At 42.4% G+C, this 15,774-nt stretch overlaps 1 protein-coding gene across 5 annotated transcripts in view; it reads right to left on the bottom strand.

Moving 5' to 3' along the window:
• Window positions 1-15,774, bottom strand: part of sdk2b (sidekick cell adhesion molecule 2b) — a 943,317-nt gene that overhangs the window by 169,024 nt on the left and 758,519 nt on the right. For all 5 annotated transcript variants that reach the window (XM_059948548.1, XM_059948549.1, XM_059948550.1 and 2 more), the window contains one exon: window positions 6,973-7,074. In XM_059948548.1, coding sequence (XP_059804531.1) covers window positions 6,973-7,074 — 102 coding nt within the window. The remainder of the gene's footprint in view (window positions 1-6,972; window positions 7,075-15,774) is intronic.

The following is a 15,774-nucleotide window of genomic DNA, read 5'->3' as shown; positions in this document are numbered from 1 at the left end:
AACCAGATGCCCAATTATTTCTGTCCCACTTCTGCTCAGATCTACTTCTGCAACTCCATCCTTGATGCTAAGGACAAAATAACAACATATTTTGTTCCAAAGCTAAGCTGTCAATGAGTAAAACATTTTGTAGACCAACACTAGCAAAGCTGAAGCTATCTTGCTCAACACCCTTCAGTAGCTCAGACCCAAGCTGTCTTGTGGATGTCAACTCATGTTCAACCTGACAATATGCCCTTCAGTGCTCTTACCATCAGCCCATCACTACGAGATCTGTTTCCACTTCAACATACCTGCCACATCTCTGCTTATTTCTGGTGAGGACCTGAGTTCTGGGTTTTCAATGACTTTTTTGGCAGCCTTCCAAATCCCACACAATCTAACTACTAAATAACTCAAACATTTATCCTGCATGTAGTATCCTGTACTGCTGGTGCTCATGAACCAGATCTCCAGCTATGGGTAAATAGCCCCACTGCCTCGTGGGCAGCCTCAGGAGAGACAAAGGCTACGGGAGTAAACCCAGACAGCAAATCTGGAGCCTAGCCCCTAAGGTGGCTGGACACCATTGGACATCTTTCCAGCAGCTCCTGCAGCCAAGCTGGTGCCAAATGTATGGCTTCATAAGCTTTCCTTTCGACTACACTGGTGAGGCCAAGAGGGGAATCTTGACAACTGGGCATCTCAGGATCTCCATACCTTCTGCCCAGGCTTGTGATGATGCTTATCATCACCCATTGTCCTTCGAGACAGATGGATGCCAACCAACCATCCTGTACCAAGACCATTTGACGCATCATCTGCAAAATTCAATGAATTGTCCCGATTTAAAAATTATCATCTAAGTCTTTCAATTACCTTTCTCCTCTTTAATACCATTCCTGTTTGTATCCTCTAATCATTCCAGCTTTGATGCAGTGTACTTCCTGCTTAGTATGTTCCTCCAAAAGCCCTCTTGATATTTTCACCTCACTCCTTCTGCCCCATATATATGTCCATGTTTTCAAATATCTCTTCACCCTATTTGGGTCCAGCTATAAGTTCGATACAAGTGGTCATGTAGGGGTGCCATAGAAATTCAAACTATTGTTCTATCTCAAACATTAGCAAACTATTGAAAATATTATTCTATTAATCTTAGACAAAATGACAACATTTTTTTCATTCTATTTCTTGCCCAGTAGATGGCCACGTCCCTGATAAGATCTGAGATCATCGACTCACATAATCCCTTGGGGACAATATTGAATGATGAAAAGATTCTCCAGAATGAGGGAGACACACTTAACAAAATTAATAAGCAGTTTAACAAATCTTCCTTGAATTACTTTCAAAACTATTTTTGTGCTATCACAATGCTAACAAAATGAGCTTCATTATTGTGTTATTGTCAGATTGTTCTCAATGAACTTTCTTTTTTGACATCTAACGTTCTAAACAAGGCTCATCCTATTTTTTCTCTGAAAATTTTCTTGCTTTTCTTTGTTACCTGCATTGATTTTCCGTTCCTTTACTTTGCAGATACTCAATTGTTTTACATTGATTTCTGTTTTCTATTAATCCTGTACATATACAATCCTGTGCAAAACCTTAGTCATACAGCATATATATATTTTAAGGTGCTTAGACTTTTGCACTGTACTGTACTTGTCAATGGGCAGCAGGCAGTGAGTTTATAAATCTGGTGGGAGCAAAGTATGTTGGGAATGGTGAGGGTGGTGCACAGCGGGATGGGTGTGGAACAGGTTGCAGAGACGGAATGCCAGGGGCAGGGGTGGGTGGGCAGAGGTAGTGCGGGTGCAGACCCATCCAGTCCTGAGGCACAGGCAAGTCCATTCAATTCCGAACAAATGGTTTATCGATCAGTACAGAATCAGTTCCTGTTCCCTTCCTCTCCGGTCTCCTTTTCCTAACCATGATTCCTCTCTCAGTCCACAATGGCGACACATATCAAAATCAGGTTTTGCATAACTCACACGTCATGAAATTTGTTTTTTTTCAGCAGCAGTACAGTGTAATACATAAAATTACTACAGTACTCTGCAAAAGTCTTAGACACCCTCGTTATACAGTGTATATGTGCCTAAGACTTTTGCTCAGTACTGTATATAATATTACAGGTTTTAAATGTTTTTTCTTTCATATACAGGTGCATGAATACTATTTTTTTCTAATCACTTTGCATTCTGGTAAAGTGTGCTGTTTTAGCACAGCATACTTAGCTTGAAGTCCTTGCTGGCAGATGATTTCAGCTTTCATTTTGTGAGGGTTTACTTTCCCACAGTTCTATTCATCCTGAGATACTGGAGTCACCACAAGTATTTTGAAGAATTGCACAGAAGTGATGAGTGACACCAGTAGGACCAAGACACATTATTAAAATGCCCTCTGGTATCTTAGTTATCTGTATAGATTCTATTCTAATTGCATATTCCTGATAATATTGGTTAGTTGAAGTCACCCTTTATAACACTCCTAATCCAGTCAGATACATTGCTGTCCTTTCCTTTCATTTGAAATTGACTGACTGGTGGTTGTGAATGCATAATTCAATGATCAGCAGCACCATTCTCTCGTAGACTATTCAGGGAACCTAAAGCAGATTTTGAGTTCAAGTCTCATTGGAAAATCTGGAGTGGTGACCATAAAATAGCCCTCTGTTCATGCAAAGCATGACAGTTTACAGCTGTACTTTTAGAGGCACGAGGAAGAAAATGTTTTCTGTAGGCTCCAGTGGAACTTTACACTTGTAATCAACAATGGGTTGTGGGCCATTTCATTAGAAATCCCAAAGAGAGTTCATTATGGATCATATCTGAACTGAATAATGTTGTATGTCATGCACAAGATATAAAGCTACAAAATGAGGCAATATTGTGTTTATCTTTCATAATTATCCTTTAAATAAACTGAACTTGAACTTGAAAATTTCTCAGAAGAATCCAGGAGGTTAGTGATTTAGAGATTTTAAGCTTCAAATTCTCTTTTCCAAAGGCTATTCTATTGAACTGAAGGCAATGGTATGTTTCAACATCCATCTTCATTAACCGGTGACTCTCGATATATGAGAAGCAGTTCAGATTTTCCATGACCCTCTTGTGGATTTTTATTGTTAGAGGACGACGTTTTGCAGCTCATTCTTTCTGACGTTTCAGTGAATGAATGACAGGATAAGCAATTAATTATCAGAGTTTTCTCTCAGGCAAATATCCCATTGTTAAGGCCCTGATTAAACTCATTTGGTTCCAATAAGCAGGCTAAATCTTCCTAGGCCTGGTTATCCAAACCAAATGAGTGCAATCGTTTATGCCTGATGCCAAATTCTTGAAGCAGACATTCTATCATAGCAACAGATTAACAGGTGGACAGAGGAATGATTCAAAAACATTTTCAAGACATTCCCAATAACTTCTACACAAAATGCTGGAGGAACTCAGCAGACCAGGCAGAATCTACAGAAAAGAGTACCGTCAACGTTTCAGGCTGAGCCCCTTCAGGACCCTTTTACGTAGATGCTGCCTGGCTTGCTGAGTTCCTCCAGCATTGTGTGTGTGTGTTACTTGGATTTCTAGCATCTGCAGATTTTCTCTTGCTCCCAATAACTTCTGATAACTTTTGATCCTTTACTGCTTGAGATGGAGTAGGTATTTTTGGAATAACATTGAGAACCTCGTCCAGGTGGTGAAACAGCGTAGAGTGCATCATCTCCTCAATGTTCACCTGCCTGCCCAATCAGACATTTCCTACCTCAGCTGTAGCAGGGTCTGCAGATCCCACATTGACCTTAGAACCCACAGGACTTGACTGAAGCAGCTCTTCCTTGGCCTAGCCCCTAATATTTGTGCTACAACTTTACAACACTTAGGTTTGCCTTCATCTGAAGTATTACACTCAGTTCTGTTGCTCCATAATAGCAAAGATATAGGAAAGGCTTGGAGTGCTGCAGAAGTTTACCAAGGTGTTGCCTGGATTAGAGGGAATGTGTTGGGAGGAGAGGATGGACAAACTTGGTTTGTTTTCTCAGGAGTGGTGCAGCTTGAGGGGAGATCTGGTAGAGGTTCATGTCGACGACAGGTGCAGAGAGACAGCCAGTATCTTTAGCTGAAATGTCTCAATAGCAGAGGCGTGTATTTGAGGTGAGAGGGGGTAAGTTCAAAGGAGATGTGCAGGGCGAGTATCTTAGTGGTGGGTGGCTGGAATGCACCGTCTGGGTGATGGTGGAAGAGTTCAACGCTCATGAATGTGCAGGGAATGGAAGGGTATGGATATTGTGTGGGAAGAAGGGATTAGTTTAGTTGGGCATTTGATTACTAACTTATTAAGTTCAGCACAACATTGTGGACTAAAGTGCCTGTTCCTGTGCTGTATGGCTCTGTGTTCTGTCACTCCCGAAGAAGAGATATTCCATTAAGGAAACCACATGGATGTTCTTTACCAAACTGCTTTGCAGTACATATCACAACAGATATTTCAACCGGCATTTTATTCTCACAACTGATTTGGTACTAGTCACACTTGATAATTCAGTAATTTACAATCTGCTTTGGCAATGGATCCTTCAGAGAGGATTTGTGTATTTCATTGGAACAAGACATACCTTTTCAACCAAGAACTCTAATGAGATATGTAGATTCTACAACATGAAGCAGAATCATTAAATCAATGTAAAATTAAGTATAGAAATTTAAAAAGCTAAAAGGGGGAAATAATATTGCAAGGGAGCAAGCAAGAATATGGTATATGGAGGAATTTAAGGTGGGGGGGGGTTATATGTCAGGCAGGGTTTAAGGGTTGGCACAACACTGTGGACCGAAGGGCCTGTACTGTGCTGTATTGTTCAAAGTTCCAAGAAAGAGAAATTTAAAAAAATAATCAGAAAAATAAAGTAAGTTCTCCATCTCGTCCACATTAGGATCCGAGGAGTTATTTGTTCAAAATTAATTCTCAGCATAGCAATTAACGTTTGCCTACAGTTGAGTTAACAAGTTTTGCTGGGTGGGTAATGGTTTTTGGCAACTAAGACAAATTTACACCTTTATTTCTTTTAACCACCAAGTCTCCTGGTGTGGTATAAGTGTAAGCAAAGATTACGGAGGTAATTTCAGACAATAATTTCCTGATTTTCATGATCAAAAGCTCATGCATAAATGCAGAATATTACTTTCTGATTTATTTTGTAACAGTGGATGCTAAGAGCCTTGGAATTATTCCTGACACAAAATCCAGGCCATGTGTGTTTCTGTAAGGTGGGCCCTCACCATTCAGGACTTGTCCTCTTCTCATAGCCACCTTCAGGAAGGAGGTAAAAGAGCCATAAGACCCACACGCAATGTTTTAGAAACAGCTTCTTCTCCGCTGCCATCAGTTTTCTGAATGGTCCATGAGCCAATGAAAAAACCTTGCTATTTTGCTTCTATTCGTTTATTTCTTGTAATTTAAAGTAATTTGTTTTGTGTCTTGCCACAAAACAAAGTTTGACAACATACTTTAATAAACGTTATTATGATTTTAAAAGCTGTTGCACTTCCTCAATTATAATTACATTTGAAAGAAGTATAAAATTGACTGTGTAGGCTCAGAATTACTATAATAGTTTACATTATGTTATATTATACCATTGCATACTAAATCACAGGGATTATAATGAATAAATTTCAGAAGCATATTAGTCAGTTCATTCAGAGACATGCCCACTGCCTGTAAGAGGCACCGAATATGTTCCTTCTCCAAATGTGCAAGGTCTACCTTACTGATCTGAAGCATCCAAGACTCCAGAAGCAATTCCTGAGCAGTAGCAGCTGGTAAAGCCTTGAATTAGAGTCAGGCTTCATAACAAACTGTGAAGTTTGTTGTCCTGTAGCAGCAGTACAGTGCAAGACAGTGGGGTGGCATGGTAGGCTAGTGGTGAGCACAACGCTTAACAGTACCAGTGACCCAGGTTCAGCTTCTGTGCTGTACGTTCTCCCAGTGGGTATCATCTGGGTACTCCGTTTTCCACACTCCAAAGATGCACAGGCTGGTAGTTTAATTGGTCATTGTAATTTGCCCCGTAATTAGGCTAGGGTTAAATCAGGGGTTTGCTGGGCAGTGCAGCTCGAAGGGCCTATTCCATGCTGTATATCAATAATTAAATAAAAAATATCAGATTAATTAAAAAGTTTTAATAGTTTCCAGCTTTGCCAGCTGTTATGGGGTATAAATATTTTTGAAAGTTCCTTTATAAAGAAAACTATTGCAAGTACTTAAACAGTTAAAATATACAAAAAACCACACAATTTAAAGAACTCAGCAGATCAGGCAGCAAGTCTGGAGGAAATGAACAGTTGATGTTTTGGGCAGGGTCCCGCCGTAAACAGTGGCTGGCCTGCCGAGTTCCTCCAGAATTTTGTGTGCTTTCTTCAGTTTAGGTACCGGGGATCTCAGCAACACTGAATGTTGTCACTGATGGCAGTCATCAAGATATGCCAAGTAAGCCTTTTTGACCATGCAAATATGGAAACCCTTGACTTTGTGACATTTCAATGGGTGAGGGCCCTATAATTGTGTCTGTCGGCGAAATCTGGGCCATCCATGTGTTAATGTGAAAGTTATGAGCTAAGTATGATTTAATGAAGCAAGGACATTTAGTCTGAGTAAACAAATGTATTACAAATTATAATCAGTAGACAGTTCAACTGGAATGCTAATTGTTCCGATCATTTGTGAGAAAACATAGAATCTGAATTGTGTTCAGATTCTGCTCTAAGTTTTCAGGAAGTAAGTTTTTCCCTTCTAAATGAAACTTGGATTCTGCAGATTATTTTGTCTACTTATCAGGCATAAAATTATTAGAAGTATGGCATCATTCTGCCAATTGTTTAGGCTAAGTGAAATCTGTAAAAACAGGGTAGAAATAGGAGACTTCCCTGGGGCATTGTGTGTCTAATGGAGGCTTCTCTGGTTTTTACCATCTGTCTATGACATTGAACTTACCTGCCTCACCCACAAACACTTCTTGAGGAGGGCTGGTTGGCCCTTCCCCTACTGCATTGTACACACTCATTCGGATTTCATAGCGCTTGTGCTTGCTCAGTTCTGTGTGGATGAAGAAAGAAAGTTGTTACAACCAGATGTACAATCAGATATCCTAGTCAGTAATTAAGTACAATGAGATTAGTTAGTCTGACTGACTGTGCTGGCGATATTGTATGGTTGATGCTTGGTTTCTGATGCAGTGATCTGCAGAGGACTCCATTGCAATCACCCACCTCCCCCAGCTCTCCTTCATTCCCAAGTCTGGACTTAAAGATTACAAAAGTAATCCTGGTTTCCTTTTTTCAAAAGCTGATTCTAATCCAGCCCCACTTTTTACCAAAGATTTTCAAGAGTTAAGCTCAATTACTGGCATTTCCTGTGGGATTTCGTAAGAGGCCCTCTGGAAAACAAAATAAACTATATCACAGCAAGCTGAAGTCAGAGATGCTTGATTTGTTCCAAAATCCGTGATGATTGTTACTTCTGAAACTATCCAGATGCTGCCCCATGCTAGTTCCTGGTATAGCTTTCCTTTTATTATGAACATTACTGTAATCAGTGTCAAACCTCTAAATTGGAAAGCTTACCACTTAACCAGATTGCATACCACGGCCCCACTTTTTGGGTGGGATAAGAAACACAAACAGAATCATAGGATTACAGAAAACTTATGCCACTGAAGGAGGCCATTCAGCCCAGCTTGTCTGTGTGGGCTGTAAAAGAATTATTTTCAAATTCCTGTAAGTTGATGTTCAGGAACACTTCCAATTACTTTGTTTTTAATGTGCTGCAATGATTTCCAATCTCCGTCAGACTTAAGAGTGAAGATTCTTCCTCATCTTCTCTCTTACTCTTCTCCAAATTATTTCTTAATCTACAATCCCTAACTTCTGATTCTTCTGCTCGGAAAGAAAGGTCCTTCCTTTCTATTTACTTGAAAGTAGGACCTCATAATTTTGTGCACTTACCCCCAGATTCCACCTTTTCCCCTGAAGAAAATAACCCAGTTCAACTGATTGTACCTCATGGAAAAAGTCATTGCAACACCTTTGTAACTCTCCTTTGCACCTTCCTCAGAGCAATGAGGTGATGGAATTGTACGCACCATTCCAACCGTGGCCTAACCGGTGTGCACAATTACAACATAACACTTTGCTATTGTATTCTGCTTTGAATGATAAGGGAAAGCATTCCAAGTGTATTTGTATCATTTTACTGATGTGTCCTGCTATCTTTAAGGATTTGTAGAAATAACATCACAGCCCCTCTGTTTCTCCACAGAACTTAGTCTCCTGCTTCACTGCACCTCCTCAAATGCATGACCTGATATTTCTCTGACTACACCTCTTTCTAATGATTTGATTTCATTTTTTAATCAACAGAGCCATGTCGCGCCTTCTGCCTACATGCCTGTCTTTTAAATACAATGTGTATATCTGGACGTTAAGCTCCCAACTGTGATTTTCTTTCAGCTACAGCTCACCGATGCCCACAATGTCATACCCGCCAATCTCTTACTCTGCTCCAAGATCATCCACTTTATTCCGTAGACTGTGTGCATTCAAAAATAACACCTTCACCCTTTTTGATTTTGTTCCTGCTATACTGCAACTCATCCCAGTGACTTCAATTTTGCCCTATTATCTGCCTATCCTTTCTAACAGTCTCACTAGGCATTGCTTCTGCTTGTATACCAACCCTATCACTCAGCTTCCCTTCTACCACCAAGTTAAGTTTAAACCCTCCCCAAGAGCTCTCACAAATCTTCCCATGAAGCAGTTGTTCCCCCTCAGGTTCAGGTGTAACCTGTTTCTTTTGTACAGGTCATACCATTCCCAGAAGAGATCCCAATGATCCAGAAATCTGAAACCCTCACCTCTGCACCAGTTCTTAAGCCATGCATTCAACTGCCAAATTATCTTATTCTTACCCTCGCTGATGTGTGGCACAGGCAGCAATCCAGAGCTTTTCAGCTTACTACCTAGCTCCCTATAATCTCTCTTCAGGACGTACTGCTTTTTCCTAGAATACGTACACAACGCTGGAAGAAGTCAGTAGGTCAGGCAGCATCCGTGAGAAAAGAGTAGCCAACGTTTCGGGCTGAGACCCTTAATCAGGAATGGGAGGGAAGAGAGGGCCGAAGCCCAGTAATAGAGATAGGGGAGGGGGTAGGGCCTAGAGGCACCAGGTGGAAAACCAATCAGAGGAAAGATTAAGGGGGAGGGGGAGGGGATAAGCATGAAAGAACTGTAGAGATAAAGAAGCAGAAAGTTGAGAGGCAGAGAAGGACCTGGGATAGGGGAAGGGGGAGGGGGAGGGAATTACCAGAAATTGGAGAATTCAATGTTCGTACCACCAGGCTGGAGGCTACCCAGACAGTAGATGAAGTGTTGCTCCTCCAACCTGAGTTTGGCCTCATCATCGCAGTAAAGGAGGCCATGTATGGACATATCTAGATGGGAATGAGAGGCAGAGTTGAAGTGGGTGGCAACCGGGAGGTCCTGTCTATTGTGGCAGACAGGGAGGAGGTGCTCGACGAAGCGGTCCCCCAATCTGCGTCGGGTCTCACTGATGTAGAGGAGGCTGCACCGGGAGCACCGGATGCAATAGATGACTCCAGCAGACTCGCAGGTGAAGTGTTGCCTCACCTGGAAGGACTGTCTGGGGCCCGGAATGGTGGTAAGGGGGGAGGTGTGGGGACAGGTGTAGCATTTGCACTTACAGGGATAAGTGGCAGGTGGGAGTTCTGTGGGGAGGGACATGTGGACCAGGTAGTCGTGGAGGGAACGATCCCTGCAAAAAGCTGAGAGGGGTAGGGAGTGAAAGATGTGCTTGGTGGTGGGGTCCTGTTGAAGGTGGCAAAAGTTGCGGAGGATAACGTGTTGGATCTGGAGGCTGGTGGGGTGGTACGTGAGGACAAGGGGAACCCTGTCCCTGTTGTGGCGACGGGAGGATGGGTTAAGGACTGAAGTGTAGGAGATGCGGGTGAGGGCATCTTTGATGACGCCAGAAGGGAAACCACGATCCTGACAGAAAGAGGACATTTGAGAAGTCCTGGAATGGAAAGCCTCATCCTGGGAGCAGATGCGGCGGAGACAGAGGAACTGGGAATAGGGAATGGCATTTTTGCATTGGGCAGGGTGGGAAGAGGTATAGTCACAATAGTTATGGGAGTCAGTGGGTTTGTAGAAGATGTCAGTGGATAGTCTGTCTCCAGAGATGGAGACCGAGAGATCAAGAAAGAGGAGAGAAGTGTCCGAGATGGACCAAGTGAATTTAAGGGCTGGGTGAAAGTTAGAAGCAAAGTTGATGAAATTGACAAGCTCAGCATGGGTGCAGGAAGCAGCACCAATGTAGTCGTCGATGTAGCGGAGGAAAAGTTGGGGAGCGGTGCCAGTATAGATTTGGAGCATAGACTGTTCCACATAACCCACAAAGAGGCAGGCATAGCTGGGGCCCATGCGAGTGCCCATGGCTACGCCCTTGATCTGGAGAAAGTGGGAAGAACCAAAGGAGAAGTTATTGAGAGTTAGAACAAGCTCTGCCAGCCGGAGGAGTGTGGTGGCTGGAGAACTGGTGGGGTCTGTTATCCAAAAAGTAGCGGAGGGCTCTGAGGCCTTCTTGATGGGGGATGGAGGTGTATAACGATTGAACATCCATGGTAAAAATGAAGCGCTGGGGAATTGGAAGTTATTGAAGAGGTGAAGGGCATGGGATGTTTCCTGGATGTAGGTGGGGACAGACTGAACTATGGGGGATAAAATGGAGTCCAGGTAGGCAGACACAAGTTCAGTGGGGCAGGAGCAGGCTGTAACTATGGGTCTGCCAGGACAATCAGGCTTGTGGATCTTGGGGAGGAGGTAAAACCGAGCCGTGCAGGGTGTGGGAATTATGAGTTTTTTGGCTGAGGGAGGAAGGTGTCCAGAGTTGATGAGGGTGGAGATGGTGCGGGAGACAGTGGATTGATGTTTTTTGGTGGGGTCCTGTGGCAGGGGTAAGTACGAGGAGGTATTGGCGAGCTGCCGTTTGGCCTCAATGAGGTAGAGGTCCGTCCGCCAGTCTACTACGGCACCACCTTTGTCTGCAGGTTTGATGGTGAGGTTGCCTTTTCCTACCTATGTCATTGGTGCCAATATATACCAGGACTTCTGGATGATCACCCTCCTCCTTTAGAATGCCCTGGATGCGATTTAAGATGTCCCAGACTCTGTCACCTGGGAGGCAACATACCATCTGGGTGTCTCTATCATGTCCGCAGAATCTCATGTCTACTCTTAACTATGGAATCCCCTATCACTACTACAGTCTTCTTTTCCTTCCCTTCCCTTCTGAGCCTCAGTGTTAGAAACCCTCCCTGCAGCTTCCCACTGGTACCATCTGTTATAAATTAGCCAGTGAGCTGGACGGCATGGAGGTTGAAGAAATTCTTTCCTCTGTTGAGTGGAGCCCATGGGCAGTGTTAATGTTCCCAGTAGCCAAGAAAAATGGGTCTGGTAGGATCTGTGGTGATTTTAAGGTTACCATCAACCCCAGTGGTGAAAGTAGATCCTTTGTCCAGGATATCTTTGTGCAAACCTTTCTGGAGGAAAGCACTTCAGCAATGTGGACTTAGCTGAGGCCTACCCACAAATGGGGACGGAAGAAGAGTCCAAAGTGTTTCTCACCATAAACATTGACAAAGGGCTTTATTGCCATTGTAATGTTCCCGCTCGGCGTGTAAGATAACGCTGAGCTAAACACCAAGTTAAACCTTTGTCAATGATGACAGGATCACAGGAAGATTAACCATTTACTGTTCACTCTTCCACATTAACATATGGTGAAAACTGTTGATAAAACAATATAAGATTTGTACAGCATTTGTTTCCTTCTTGATATTACATTTACATCGTAAATACTTGCAAAAGTAAAACTACAACTACATTACATTAAAGTGCAGCATACAGTCAGAATCTACCTACGCCATTGACTGCTTTAAATACACTTCAATCTGCAACTCTTTAACTAACGAAAACATAAACATTATCGACTGTCGTTACTTTTAACAGGATTGGCGTTAACATTTTAATTCAACATATCGATTATCTCATAACTCACAGCGTTGCCTTCACTATGTTTCTGGTGCGTAGAGAGAAAACGTTGCTGCTGCTTGCACTTGCACATGTCTCGACCCCCACCTTCCTGTTTCTCTAAACCGGTATTTTCCCACAGGACGGGGTGAAACCGGATGTGATGTCATCGCATGCCACGATATCTCACAGACAATGAATTTACGTTAAACAATCCTAACTTTAACTAGAATGCTAACAAACGAATTACTAAGCGAAAATATTATAAACTAAATAACTGCCATAAAGGCAACACAGCCATAATAGGCTTATTTTTGGAGTAGCAGCTGCACTTGCACTTTGGCAGACAGGTGTGGACCAGGGTGCAGCAAAAATAAACGTTACCTGGATGACATCATTGTTACCAGTAAGGATGGCAAGGAACAGCCCCAGAAGTTCAAGACAGTGTCAAAAAGATTAGAAGATTATGGGTTCAGAGCATGATGCGACAAGTATGAATTCTTTCAACCAAGCATCATTTACTGTGGTCACACTATTGACACACAAGGATTACATGTGCACTGAGAAAATTTAAGCAGTGGTGAATGCCCCAAGGCCAAAGAACTTGTCACAGTTGTGGTTCTGTTTTGGATTTGTCAATGACTATAACAGTTTTTGCCGAACCTGGCTACTGTGCTCCATCCCTTGAACTTATTACTACAGATCAGGAAGAAATGGCAATGGACAAAGCAGTGTGAGGTGGCCTTCACAAAGGGAAATGAAATAGTGACCTCAGACACTGTACTCACACATTATGATGCACAATGCCTGGTGAAGCTTATCTGTGACGTCCCGTCTTTTGGTATAGATGCAATCATGTAACATGTTATAAGTGATGGAAATGAACACCCCATAGCCTTTTCCTTACCTCTGTAGGGAAAATTACATACAGACAGACAGAAAGGCCTTGAATCTTGTTTGAGGCTGTAAACGTTTCAACCAGAGCCTATATGGGAGAGTGTTTACCCTCATTGCTCATCATTAACCATTAGTGTCCATTTTCAATCCACAGATCGATGTTCCACTAACAGCAACAGCATGAATACAGAGAGGGGCTGTTTCCTGGAGGACACAAATACAAGACTGAATTCAAGAGGACAACTAACCATGGAAATGCCGATGGATTGTCCAGTTTACCCTCCCAATAGGAAATACCCAGAAAATTTACAAAAAGGACAGTCCTCTTGAGGAATTTGGCCAAACACAGAATCAAACGTTTCTCCTATTACAGCAGAGATGATCCAAAGGGAAAGCAGAAAAGACCCCGCACTGTCTCAGGTCTACATGGCCATCCAAAAAAGGCTGGAATGTACAGCAGAAACCCCAGTCCGAGATGAAATTGCCCTTGACAGAGGTTGCCTTATGTGGGGATTCAGAGTTGTACCATCCAAGCTGAAACTGAAGTGTTGGAGGAGCTAAATGCTGGTCATCTAGGCACGGTCAAAATGAAAGCACTGGCTCAAACTGTAGTCTGGTGGCCTGGGAGAGGTCAGCAGGTCGAGCAGATTGTCATGCTCACTTCGGGAGGCCAACGCGGCCAGAAAATGCCAAATGTAGTGCCTCTACATTCCTGCGAATGACCTGCATTGCCTTGGCAGTGGCTTCATGTGGATTTTGCTGGACCATTCTTGGGCACAAATTTCTTAGTAGTATTGGATGCAAAGTGGCTAGGAATGTTCCCAATAGCCTCCACTATGGCCTCACACACTGCTGATGCATTGAGAAGCCTCTTTGCAAGGACTGGTGTTTCAAACACTTAGTTGGTGACAAAGGAGTCTGTGGAGGAACAGATTCAGTCATTCCTGAAAATGATTGGAATAAGACATATCACATCTGCACCGTACCACCCAGCTACAAGTGGCTTTATGGAAAGGTTTGTCCAGAGTCTAAATAATGTACTGCGAGTAATGTAGCAGAGCACACTACACTGACACTGAAACTCGCAAATTTCTACCTTGCATATTGCAATGCAGCATAATCTACAGCGAACAGCCCACCAGTGGTGCCGTTTCTGGGTTGTCCCTTGCCTTCATGCTTGGATCTCCTCAAACCCAATCTCAGAAGGAGTGGGCAAGACAAACATCTGAGACAAACTGAAGGCTCCTCAAACAAGGAGGTTCCATGTTTCACTCCTGGAAAAGTCACAACGAGGGACTACAGTGGTGATCAAAAGTGGTTACTCAAAAAAGACTAAGGGCAGAACTGGACCACTCTCCCACACAATGGAGATTGTGTCAGATATCTTCAGGAGATGACACACCAATCAGTTGAGGAGAGCAGAGTCAATTGCTAGCGAGGAAAGGTAGCTACTGCTATCAGAATCACTTCCTGCAGTCTCAGGGTCAACTCCTACAATCACCACGGAGGAGGCCCCAAAATCTGAAATTGTTTCACAACCACTAGTCTCCCATGCAGAGTGATACCCCTCGTCAGGAAAGACATTATCCCATGAGACTAAGAAATCCTCCACAGTGATTAAATCTTTAGGGATGAATGGGACAACTTAAAAACTTACTATGCTGTGAATGTCTGTATAGCAGTTGTATTATATAATATGCTGTGTATATAGTTGAGATGCATTCCATATGGAGTTGGAATTTATAGCTAAGTGTTGTGTATTTAATATTTCAGTAATATTTGAGTAATAATATAAAGATATTGCTTGATTAACCATTCTTATTATAATTCATCATGGTAATATGTAAAAATACATGAATTGCATAAGTCATGACATGGTCACCTTGCTTAAAGTAAAAAAAAACAAGTACACACATTTATCTCCCTGCTCCTAGTTTACATTTCGATTAACTTAATGGTTTGGAGATACAAAACAAAACTCAGGTTACAGAATCAAAGCAGGAAGAGCAATCCCATATCTTTATCTCTGATGAACAATCCTAGAAAATGTAACCAGCAAGTAATTTAACTATTTCTTAAATTGAGCTTCAGTCAGTCCATGTTGTGAATTTAAAAAAAGCGAAATCATTAAACTTCTATATTGCTGAACAGAAACTACGACTTTGAATAATACACTTTGCTATATTTCTTTACAGTGGCACTTGTCCAAACTACTTTGAAATATGCCTTCCAACGTTATCCTGTCTTATGCTGAAGGTTTCATACAGTATGTTTTTTTGATATCTCTGTGTTGATTTTCCAAACGATGCCCCTCTTTTCATTCGATTTTTCCTTGATGTAAGACAGAACATAGTTTCTTTTAAATCACTCCCCAGTTTATTAATGTCTTGAAATCACGTGCGTAGTTCCTGGTCTTTGCTGGCACTGCCTGGGAGATTATCTCAGATTTGATCACAGCTCCATTATTCCTGATTTGCTGGTGCCACCCTGAGTGTTTCATGAAGCACATTTAACATCTCGACATGAGTCTCCCCCAGAGTTTTGGTACAGTACTTGGCTGTCGTACTGCTCGCGTTACCTGCAGGTTCAGTGAGCTAAAACAGAAAATTGATTGTTGATCTGGCAAGAAGATGGAAGGTTGCCCCAAAAATCTAAAGCCTGGAGAGGTAGCCATTGTTCATTTGATGCAACTAATCCCATGTGCCTCAAGAGCTTTTCTGAATATCTACTTCTTGTTCGCCTTGCTGTCCATGAGATGGGACAGCTGTTGGCTGTTGGTGTGGTCAAATCAGTT

This window comes from Hypanus sabinus, chromosome 23 (genome assembly GCF_030144855.1).
Source record: "Hypanus sabinus isolate sHypSab1 chromosome 23, sHypSab1.hap1, whole genome shotgun sequence".
Taxonomy (NCBI): domain Eukaryota; kingdom Metazoa; phylum Chordata; class Chondrichthyes; order Myliobatiformes; family Dasyatidae; genus Hypanus; species Hypanus sabinus.
The sequence above is the reverse complement of the archived record's forward strand: the minus strand, read 5'-3'. Positions and strand labels throughout refer to the sequence as shown.